Source organism: Cyprinus carpio, chromosome A1 (genome assembly GCF_018340385.1).
Source record: "Cyprinus carpio isolate SPL01 chromosome A1, ASM1834038v1, whole genome shotgun sequence".
Classification (NCBI taxonomy): domain Eukaryota; kingdom Metazoa; phylum Chordata; class Actinopteri; order Cypriniformes; family Cyprinidae; genus Cyprinus; species Cyprinus carpio.
The window spans coordinates 30,768,121-30,780,711 of record NC_056572.1 but is presented as its reverse complement, the minus strand read 5'-3'; the positions used below and the strand labels follow the sequence as shown (position 1 = coordinate 30,780,711).

Sequence of the window (12,591 nt, the reverse complement as noted above, 5' to 3'; positions counted from 1 at the left end):
ACTGACATCAGAGTTGAAGTGGTTCTGTACTGAGGAGTGGGCTTATATTCCTGCAGGACTGGTGACTCAACTGCAAGCAGCAGCGCAGCTGAACATAAGCGTTCAAATTTGCAGCTTGCAGCACTGGCAAAAGTAATTACCATAGTAACATAGTAAGGGATATAATTATTTACTGAATATGTTGTTCTAAATGACGCGCCAAAGAGAAATGCATCTTTTTATGATTATAATGAAAAGAGTTTTTTGTTTGATTTGTTTTATTTCGTTAAGTTGTCTACTTTCTATAGGACTTGTGTGGAGAAATGTTTTCACGAATTGCGTTCATTTTTGTTTTGACGGCAAAAAGTGCATAGTTTTGTATGCTTTATTTAAATACACAGTGTTTTGTTGATATTGTGAGTGCACACAAATAAAAGACCCTTTCCGTTAGAATGATGTATTACTTACGTATGTAAAAAACGCCGTAACTGAAAAAAAAAATGCAAGTTTGGCATCTCCATGTTTGAAGCGTCCGCACAAACTATTTATATAGCACATTTCTTTCCCTTAACATTGTTATATGCAAACTGTATCTATAGATTTTTAAGGTGAGTCATGAGGATTTGAGCAGGCTAAATTGATCAAACACAGGCTCACTGTCCTCTTGGTGTTACATTAAAAAAAAAAAAAATAAAACTTCTACAAAAAATGCTCACGGTTTTCTAAAAAAAAACAAAAAAAAAATCACTGGTTACATAAAAAACTATTCTATTTGAGAATATAATTAGGGACTCTTTTGTACAATTCAGACTAGAGCATCCCTTCATTCAGAAAAGATCTGATAAGAATCAGTGAGGGGGCCAAAAAAGATTTTGTCTAGATGAGTTGGCCACAGCCAAAGATCAAGAAGGTCAAACAACAGGAGTTTTTCAGGGCATTGATGCAATAAGGATAGAAACATTGACTGAGATGTTCAAAGCCCTTAAAAATATTTAGATTTTCTTTTGATTTCATTTTATCTTGATTCTTCTAAATTTCAGGTGAAGCACTGTGCATAACACTTTTTCAGTGAAGTTACCTTTCTTGTAGAATTGTGCTTTTGGAACTTTATGTTGACCAGATTGTTAGTTAATCATTTACACAGTCAATAATATGGACATGATTTAAAAAATATTGAACTAGTAAAACTGGTGCATCTTAAAATGTGCAGTCGAAATGCACCTTACTTTTTTGGTGCACCTAAGAAAAAAAAGTTTTTACCAGTGCAAAATAATCTAGAGCCCTGACCATATTCCTGAATAAATAAATGACAAAGAAAATATCATTTGTCTATCTTCTCTTTGTCTACTTTCAGTGTAGATATATATCTTATATATATATATATATATGTATATTATTTATATTATTTTTATTTTAAAAAATTGAAAAAAATTTTTCCATAAAAAATTTAGCAGAACATTTCAGTAATGAGAAGAAATATTGACTTGACCAAAGATTTTGATTTCTAAAGGGTCATGTGATACTGAAGACTGAGACTGGAAAATTCAGCTTTGCATCACAGGAATAAATTACATTTTAAAATATATTTGAATAGAAACTGGTCATCTTAAATTGTAATAATATTTTTTGTGTATTTTAATAAAATAATTACTGCCTTGTTTAACACAAATATCCTTCTATCTTACTGACCCCAATCTTTTAAACATTAGTGTATATTGTTTGTTTTTTATTTAATAATATAAATTCTGTCTAAGTTATTCATGAGGTACCCTTCCAAAAATGTACTGTGATAACCATTGTTTACGAAATATCATAGCTACTACAGTTATTATGATTATAAGCATAATAATAATGTCTATTCCATACCCATATTGTGCTGTTTTCACTCCTTCAACCGTATCGAATGACTTCAGGAGAAGTTAGTAGTCTGTCATTTAGTTCATATCCCACTTTCCCACTGAATCCAGATGACTCCTTCGTGCATGTATATTTCATGCCATCTGAAAGTCTGAATAACGTCTGCAGCTAATACTGTGACGAAAGCTGTGTTTATAAAGATGGGATGTGGAATGCATAGCCAAATCTGTCTTTCTATTACATGTTTTTTGTCTTGGCTACACTGGAAATACTGTGCATGATGGTGGAGGCGTTTCATGCAACATTCATTCAATGTGACTGAATGTCTTTACTCATTCCTTCCGTGCCACTGTGTAGGGTTTAGATTCGAGAGCGGTGTGGATTGAATGTGGGACACAGACGTGGGATGTCAAGGACCCCTGGTGCATTTTTGATTGGGAGGATGTTATATTAGAGTTATGGCAGAGGTGACGAGGCTCTGTAATTATGATGTGCATGTGTCTCGAACTTCCAGATCCGTCTGTCGTTCTTCATCTCTTCCTGTAGATTTGGGTCAGTGGAAGGCGGGACGGGGAGGTGATGGTTGGAGGAGAGGTGGATCGTCTGTCACAGTCTCTAATGCACTGACTGATTGGTGCCTCATCTCTCATGCTGTTTGCATTCATTCTCCTCCTCCTCTCTCTGTTCCAAAACCTTCCTTGCCATTTTAACTGGAAAAGAGCCTCATAGGTGACTGATTTGAAACACATCACATAGACTGAATCTCTGTGTGCCATACAAATAGTAATTCTCAAATAGTAGGTAACACAGTTGTTGTTTTTATTAAAACAGAGCTTCTCTTTCTCTCTCTTGCCTGTATTACTTCAGAGGACAGTAATCACAGCCTCTCAGTGAAAGTCCAGTGTTTATAATCCAGTATTCAGATCATATCCTCTTAAATAAAATGAAGCTGTAACACTCGGCTTGATTTAAATAGTAGGCCAAGCATGCTAAACCACTTCATTAGGGATACTTTTTTGTCGCTAACAGGATAGAAAGTGAGTGAGATAGCGAGGAAAGGATTTCTGATTTGTTTATTTTTTTTTTTTGATTTGAATTTATTTTAATTTAATGTTTGGTTTGAGTGGATTGGGTGAGCTGGCTTTGCATTTGAAGGAAGCAGCTGAATCTCCTTTTCTTCTCTTCATCTGCTGCTGGGAGAGTGTGAATGAAGTGTTGATGTCTTCGCTGAGTTTGTTTGTGACTGACTGAAGCATTGGCAGGGAGTCAGAGTCTTTGGATCAGCTGGAGGGCAACTCTCTGGAGAGGCTTTCCAAGGTCATCCAAGGTTAATTAGACGGAAGTTGGACAGTCTGTGATTCTCCTGCGGCTTTGCCAAATGAGTATAAAGTTGCTGTTCTTAGCGCTCTTAAGATATTTAAATTTCCCGTAACTGCAAGTGCTAGATTCAATCGCTTGTCATAATGAAATAGCCTTCACAATTTTTGCTTTACATCACTACAGATTAATTTTGTTTCCACAAAAATATCAAACAGCACAAATGTTTTTAACGCTGATAACAGTAAATGTTTCTTGAGCATCAAACCAGCATGTAAGAATGAGACTGAAGCCTGGAGTAATGAACAATTCAGCATTGCATCGCAGGAATACATTACATTTTAAAATGTATTCGAAGAGGAAACAGTTATTTTAAATTGCAATAATATTTTACAGTATTACCATATTTTTAGTTAATTAAAAACATAAGAGACTTCTTTCAAAAACATTTTTAGAATTTAACCTGAAACTTTTAACTGGTAGTTTACTGTATGTAGTGACATTTCTCTCTTTGCTGTTTTGCATTCAGAGATCGACATTGAACGCTGTGTCCGGGAATCCATCAACCTCTTCTGTTGGACTCCTAAAAGTGCCACTTATCGCCAGCATGCCCAGCCAAACAAACTTGCCAGTGACAGCAACAGCTTCGGGAAAACACCTTCCTATTACTCTTCAGAATATCAAGACCTGACCAAAACGGACCTGGTAAGTGTCCCAAATCGATCTTTGACCTCTGAGTACCTCGGCTCCATAATCAGTCACCTCAGAAAGAAGGTTGGCTTGCAGCATTAGGATGCTGAATGCATTTCAGAAGATTATTTAATGTGACCGAACCTTATCGTGGAGAAGGACCAACAAATAACTTCTTCTCTCAATAACGCTTCTTCTCTCTTATATTACTGTCATGAGAGTAGTTGCTATTGAAGATATAAAGGTAAAAACCCTAAACAACAGAGTGACCTTTATTACAGTAATCGCCTTCGACATCTTGCTGAGTTCCTTTTGCCCTTTTGGACTTTTAAAAATTGCTTTGTGCCGAAAGGTAAAGTCAGAGAGTATGAAGGATGGAGCCAATTACCCCACTGCTAATCAAATGATCCATGACGGTTTGCGGTCAGAAGAGTGGTGAATTTAGCCACTGATGATTTCAGCTGCCCACCGTTCATTTCCTAATGAGATGCTTTAGCTTGCTAGTAAACACTCAGGTGTCAAGGGAAACTGGACGATCTTAAAAAGTCAAAACATGGGAAGTTTTATTTCAAATGTAGGCCTGTACACAATGAATCTCAATAACATGAAACTATGGAATATTTGCAAACTACTGGATCAAGATATTATGATGGCAATTTTTATTGTTGTCTGAATCAAACTCGTTTCTGAATTTAAGCAGATAATTCATACACTTCATTCAAAATGAAAATTCAGTCATCATTTGTTTCATGTCATTCCAAACCTTTATGAATTTTTCTTTTTATGGAACACAAAATTATTATTTTTTTTGGAAAATTTCCATACAGTGGAAATCTGTGGGGTCCAGTGTTGTTTTGGACCTCACTGACTTTCGTGAATTGGACACAAACAGTGGAATCAAGTATAGAAATTAATATATTTCAGCAATACATCACATCTTCCAGTTGTTGTTAAATAGGTAGCAAAGCTGGATGTCATAATTCAGATTTCAGCTCAGTTTCTTTATCATTTCCAACATGTTATTGCAGGAATTTCAGCTACATTTGTTCTGGCTGTCTGCAGTTTCTGCTCAAAAGTCTCCCATGTAGGCTACAGGCATCAGTTGACCTCAATTGGCTCGAATGCCGCCATTAATTTGTCAAAGTATGTCCTAATGCATGTGAGAGTTCAGCCTTTACCCATAAATATTCCATCCTCTGCTCTCACCCAACCTTTCCGATGACCTAACCTTCTGATTGTGCTCGTAACTCTTCCTGTCATATTATGAAAATCTCCTGGTTGACATATACTAAAGACCAAAGGTAATACGAAGACTTTTCATATTCTTATAATAAGCTACTTTTAAACACATATGGCTACCATGTAAGTACTGTCATTGAGAAATCTCTCTCGCTAAAAAATGTTTGTGTGTATACATACACATATATATATATATATATATATATACAGTATTAATAATATCAATTAATAATAAACCTTAATATACAATTTATTAATTATGGTTTATTAAAAAAATATATATTTAATATACTCAAGTCCAAAAACAATTAGTTTTTTTCACAACATATGTAATAGTATTTATTAATATTAATAATCAACCTTAAAATGATAATATACCATTTTTTTTATATTTTCTTATATTTTAGCTTCCATAATTTCTTCTTTGTTTCACATTTTGCCTATTTCATACATAATGAAAAAATATTAATAGTGAAGATTAAACATTGGGCCTTCACATGCTTAAAATTTAATTGGTGCTTCTGCACAACCAGGATAATGATCAGTTAATAATGATCAGATTGACACCACTTAATAAATATAATAATCCAGCCAGATAATTAAAACTGTTTGCTTACTTCAGAAGCATTGCCATATTTATTTATTTATTTATTTATTTATTTACTTATTTATTTATTACAGGTTGTCTTGTAATCATTAAATAACTGATATTAACACTTCTGGAGAAGCTTGTGAGTCTTTTTTTAGGAGATGCATTTCTTAGCACTGATATGACTGGTTATGTGTCATGAGGATGCGAGATGTATTTCGAGTCACACACTGAGAGCATCTATCTAACCTTTTACCTCTTTGTGTTTGGCTCTCTGTTTGAGATTCATCAGCGATGGGCCCAAGGCAGTGCTGAGCTTCACAAACACTCATCTGTTGACCTAATCTCTTTCTGTTCTCTGACTGAACACAGCGTGATGTCTGGAAATGCACTGCTTCAGCGATATATAGCTACATCCGTATCTGTGAAAGGCTGAGAAACACTCATGGTCTCACATGCCTACGCACTCGCGTATACATTTGCATGTAATCTTCTCAGCTAATGCATTCTTGCATAAGCAATTAATCTTGGAGTGTGGATTGTTATTTAAGTAGTTGCGACGACTTAAAGGAGTAGTTCACCCAAAATGAAAATTTGCTGGAAATGTACTCACCGTCAGGCAATCCAAGATGTAGATGAGTTTGTTTCTTCATCAGAACAGATCTGGAGAAATGTAGCATAACATAACTCAACAAGAGATCCTCTGCTGTGAATGGGTGCCGTCGGAATGAGAATCCAAACAGCTGATAAAAACATCACAGTAATCCAGGTTACACAATAGCTTAGAGACAAGGATGTCTGTACAGAATCTGTTAGTATTCTCTTTCATCTCAATTGCAGTTTAAATCAAGTGACTAAATAGTCTTCAGTACATGTTTTGAAACAATTTACTGTGACTATAAGACTATTTGAGTTCTTATTTCTTTTCTATTTGGTCTATTATTTATTTATCCTTTGGCATGCATTTTTCTCTGTGCAGAATCACTTGTTTTTTCTCTAGCTATGCTCCGGGTGGTAAATGGTGCGGTCAGGCCTGCTGTTGATTGTCATCTCCTGGTCATTATAGCATGATGTATCTGCTGAACAAGCTTTCTGCTTTCTCTCTTTCTTTTTGTCGGGTATCTGACAGACACTGTCACTAAAGCCTGACTCCAACAAGTTGAAACTTGCAGCCAAACCTTCTTTCAGCAGCAGTGTGTGTGTGTGTGTGTGCGTGATAGAGATGATGATACCAGCGACGTCAGCTGATTCTGAGAAACATCACGTGTATACGGCTGAATGCATTTTTGAGCAACACTAAGTAGTTGTAGATGGTAGTGCTCTGAAATTACTGTCATGATGAATAGTAATAACTACAACGTGCCTTTTATTGTGATGGTTACTGACTGCATTAAAGTGTAATCAAATGGTCATATCTGATATGGATGCATAACACACTGAAATGTGTTATGTAAAATAGCAACAGATTTCTCTGATTGAATTCGCATTTTTCCATTTGGTGCAAGATGAAAATTACAATTCAGTAATACAATTTAGTTTTGCCATTTTCTGCACTAGTCTTAACATTTCATTTAAACAAACGTGTCTGGAATTTGCAAAAATAGAATCTATTTTCTGAACTGGAGTGATATGTTGATGAAAGGGTAGAGAAATGATCATTTCTGCATTGCATTTCAGCCACCGTTAATAGGTTTGAAATTTTGTTTTCTTGCGTGTTCCCATTCATCAATTATTTCATCATAACAGGTTTTTGCAATTCAGAAGTTCTGAGATTGTATGTATGTATGTATGTATGTATGTACATATATACATACACACAAAGGCTCAGAAAGGCTGCATTTATTTGATCAAATATACAGTAAATATTGTTATTTTTTTTTTTTTTTTGAATATATTGTAAAATGTAATTTATTCCTGTGATCAAAGCTGAATTTTCAGCATCATTATTTCAGTCTTCAGTGTCACGTGGTCTTTCAGAAATTAGGGATTTATCGAATATTTGGCAACCGAAATGATTCGTCTGAAAACAATATAATAAGCGAAAAAGGCCGAATAGTATGTACCGAACAATGACTAACGCAATTAAATAGAGGCACGCACTAATGTGGCAAACATGTCGGCATTGTAAAAGTATTTAAAACTATCAAAGAAAGACGATGTCATCATGCAGCTCAGTTCAGTTTAAATAGTATCTGTGCAATCGACGATATCGCTGGATATTAAGTGTCCCCAACTAAGCAAGTCAGAGGAAACAGCGGCAAGGAACCAAAACTCCATCGGTGACAGAATGGAGAAAAAACCTTGGGAGAAACCAGGCTCAGTCGGGGGGCCAGTTCTCTGGCCAGAAGAAACAGAGGAGTTAAATAAATACCCTACAACAGCTCTATTAATACATTTATTATTCACACCAAACATTCACACATAGTGTTCAAATTGGGAACTGTAATATATTCTAAAGTTTTAAAAGAAGTCTCTTCTGCTCAGCAAGTCTGCCTTTATTTGTACAGTAAAAAAATACACACATGATTCAAGTCTCAAAAATGGCCAAAAAATATTATTTTACTAACTTATTATTAATTATAAGTTCAATTGTGCTTTGTTGGTATAATATCTGCTAGAATGTTAAAAAACATTCAGTGTTAGGTAAATAATTTTAAATTGTTGTTTTGTAATTTTTTTTTTGTTTGTTTTTTAAAGCAGGACAAAACAGTAAAAAGCACATTGTGGCAATTTAATTAATGCAATGGTTAAAAAAAAAAGATGGTTAATTGTGGAAGTTTTATTTGTGCAATGGTTCGTTAAGTATTAGGCCTTGGTTTGAGTGTTTCATTTTCTTTGGCTTCGGCTCCAGCCAAGAATTTTCATTTTGGTGCATCCCTGTCAGAAATCATTCTAATATACTGATTTGCTGCTCAAAAACAAATATACTGTATATACTAGGGATGAGAAGATTCACCGATTTGCATCGGAGCATCAACGTAAAAGTTAACAATGCGATGCATTGATTTAAAAATCTGCATCAGATACAAGTTGACATTTGTATTGCAATGCATATTTTTTTTTAACATATCTGCATATACAGTCACTTTTGATCAATGTTTGCATTTTATCAGCTACTCTTGATACTTTGTGGACCAAATATTTAATGTCGCATTAGCTCTGCATCATAAGATCCATGTAGGTTTACAAGAGATTTTGATGCTGTTTGAGTTCTCTGCAGACTCATTTCTGAGCTTAAGTTCTTCCACTCCTTCAGACAGTTCTAGCAATTGTTCATTAAAGTCTCAGCCATTAAACACACAGTAACGTCAGTCCATTTTGTAAAGAATCCACCTCCATTACTTGGGCTTTACTAGATGCTTTTAAAGGCTATTTATGGTTTGTTAAGTGAATAAGCTAGTTTACTCAATAACCCAACAACAAGGTTCTCAATAACACGCCACTCTTAACACAAAGAGCCAAAGAACTGTGGGTAATCCGCTTTAAAACATTCCTTTTGGGCTGTGTACATTGCCTTTGTGTCAGCCTGTTAATGATCGATGTTTGGAATGACAAAGTGCAAATGACTTCTCGGTGAACTGAGGTCATTGTCTCAACCAAAAATTTTGAAGCGAGTGGACCTGTATTTTAGTCTCGAATATTGTTGTATTGGACCCTTTTCAATCAGTTTTGCTGTTCATTTTGTTGTGTGCATTGGTATATTGTTGGCCTTTTAATTTACATAGCATGTGGTATTAATGCTGTCCATTAGTTTCTGGTTGTTTCATTGTCATTGTGTTTCATGTGTTGGATAGGAACCTGACAACTGTAATGAAGTATATAATCTTCCAGCTCTGTAGAAAATAAGTAACAAAAACAACAATGATAAAAGAAAAAAATGCAATAGATTCGCAATAAGCCACTAAAACTCCCACTGTGATGTTTATTGGTGTTAGATGTTTATTCTACAGAAACAAAAATGCATTTTAATAGTTAAAAAGAAACAATTATGCACATTGTTTTGTGGGGAAAAACCATTGTCATCTTGCTCACTAGTTTTATGGCATTGAAAATGTTTTTATATTCTAATATTAGGTAGAAAAAAAATAATACACTGCTAATTTATTACATCTATTTGTATATAAATTTAAATATAAAATAATAAATATTATTAAATATAATATTTATTTAATGCAGTGACAAATAAAAGCTGATCATTTATTTTTATCCATTTACTACATAGAAATATATGGCTGCCTTTATATTTTAGTAAGGATAAGATTATCATCATATTTGTGGGTTCTTGGCACCAAACATTTTGAAAATACTTGAAGTATATTGTTTGGCATGATCTAACAATATCAACCCAAATAAAATGGCAATGTATCTGGGCAATGTAATTATTATTATTTTAATTTATTCATTAATTTAATATTAATTATTATTTATTATATATATATATATATATATATATATATATATATATATATATATATTTTTTTTTTTTTTTTTTTTTTTTTTTTTAAGTATATTCCAGCTTTGAGGTGGCATGTGACACTAGGCTCTGATTGGTCAGGAGAGGGGAAGTGAGCTGACCATTGTCTCATTCCTTCACTCTAAGATCTGTATTATTTTTCTGATTCCAAACTTTTTTTGAGACTCTCTGATGTGCAGCAGCCTAAATGTATCCCCTATTCCAGCGCAGCCAGATGTTGGATGGTTAAATGCCTCTCACGCACCACAGGGCATCGTCACATGACTGAATTGATGGCAGATCTCCATTTCTCATCATTTTTGATAGAAGATAGCATATATCTTTTGACAGCTCCTGTCATGTAGATGTTAAGCCCTTCAAACACAAGCTTGTTTTCAGATTTGCACTGGTAATCCTTTTCAGACCGTAAATACCCACTGGAATGTTTGCATGGATTTGGTTATTTCTCCATTTTTAAAGCCAGGTCTTTTCAGCTTTGAGACGAAACATTTACTGCTTCGACCGATCAGACCAGCTCAGTGACTTTCGAATCACTTGCCATTCTCTGAAACCACAGAGCATCCAAACAGGCAAGTTTGCGGCCTATTGAAATGTCACCACTGATAAAAAAAAAAAAGGTCAAGACTCTTGGCTGCATTTAGAGTGTCTGAATCTAGGGCACAAGGGCCTCCTTTAGGCAATGATGAGAATGCCACGGGCCCTGCGGATCTAATGCACTTTAATACCAGAATCCATTGGACATCAGCTGCCCTCCATTCCTCAAACTTACCTCCATTGCTAAGGTGACCTCATAGGTAATTGGCTGCACTCTGTGGGAGGCTGGTACTCCGTGACTGATTGGACCGATTTCATGGGCTACTGAACATTGACATTTACGAGATATCCCCCCACCTCACTGCCCTTTCCTGTGCTGTTGCCCTTTGTTTCAGAGTCCTGCACTGAGAAGTGAGGAATTCAGCGATAATGCGCATTGTTATTAGGGCACCGTTTATGCAGTGTGGCTCGCTGGTGCTTTTCACAAGCATAAGATTTCACTAATCAGTTGCACCATTTAATAGATAGAAATAAATTATTATAATGCATGTTGATTTGTGGGGAATCTTCTTCTTCGCAATGCACACTTGTTGCGATTTTATAAGCAGTTTTTCATCACAGTGGTCGTCTTGGTGCTTTTCACAATCATAAGATGTCACTAAACAATTGGATTAGTCAATTTGCTTTCTATATGCTGTATTGCTCTATGACATACAGGTAAATAAAAAATAAAAAATTATAGTCTGAATGCGCTGTAAGTAGCTAAAATGCATAAATGTTAAATGTTAAAATTACATTGCTTATACAAACTAATACAGCTAAACTGCGAAAAGACTTAATAAAATAATTGGCTAATTTTAGAACTAAATCGCAATTGCAGTTTTTACCAAGGATAAATATGAACATTAAACTACAATAGCACTACGGTATGACTGGGTTTAAATTTTTTTTAATTCTTTTTAAATTCAAATGTCAGTTATGAATATGGTGATGATATTATAGATGTTTAAATCAGTAGAGAGTTTACTATACCGTTTACACTGTGATAGATTAATTCAAGATATGTTTCTCTGAACTTACATGCTTTTAAGTTGTCTGATCCTATGCAGTTTTGATTCTCAAGTATGACAGTATGTCTCTTCCCAGACATTCAAAGTCCCAACAAATGCCGATTCAACATGTTAAATGGGCAAAGCCATGCCATAGAATAATTTTTTTAGACCATTTTTACTGATCTAAAGAAGCTTTTTTCCTTTATATATAAACATTTGTGCAATGGAAAGACTTTTAAAGTTCTTGGTACCATACAGTACTTGAGCCAGTAAAGAACATTTTTTTTAACAGTGGCAATCAAACGTACAAGTATAGCTCTTTCTACTGGAAAACACAACAATATTGCTAAAGAAAGTGATTTTTATAAAATTACACACTACACATATTTTTTTGGCATTTATGCAGTGCGGTTTTTGTAATTCACTTGCTGTCGGCGGTTACTGTGGATGATTTGCTTGGTAATTTGGCCAGTGTTAAGGTGTAGAGAGGATGAACAGGAACAGTGATTGTTATGCACGCCTATTGTGGCTATTAAATCTGTCCTTTCTGATAAAGATCTAATGTGCCTGAACCTGAAGTGTTAATTAGAGCTATGATATTGCTGTATTGCTTTTCAGTCGAGTGGGAGAAATGATATTTATGTGAGAATGAGTGGTTTTCATTCTGAGTTCAACTGGATCATTTGTTGCTCTGTTAATAGTTGGGATGTGGCACAGATGGGGAAATTTCCAGACAGATGGGCTCCTTGCATATGAAGCTAACTGCCCCAACCAGGTTGGGAAAAAAGGGTTTGAAAATGGGTTTAAGATAGCAGGGGCCCAGGACATTGGCTGCAATTGTAGGAGATGGGTTGTGTTTA

General features: G+C 34.9%; 1 protein-coding gene across 1 annotated transcript in view; it reads left to right on the top strand.

Moving 5' to 3' along the window:
* The window catches only part of tbck (TBC1 domain containing kinase), a 47,323-nt gene that overhangs the window by 30,690 nt on the left and 4,042 nt on the right, over positions 1-12,591 (top strand). The window contains 1 exon segment of the mRNA XM_042761505.1: positions 3,683-3,858. Coding sequence (XP_042617439.1) covers positions 3,683-3,858 — 176 coding nt within the window.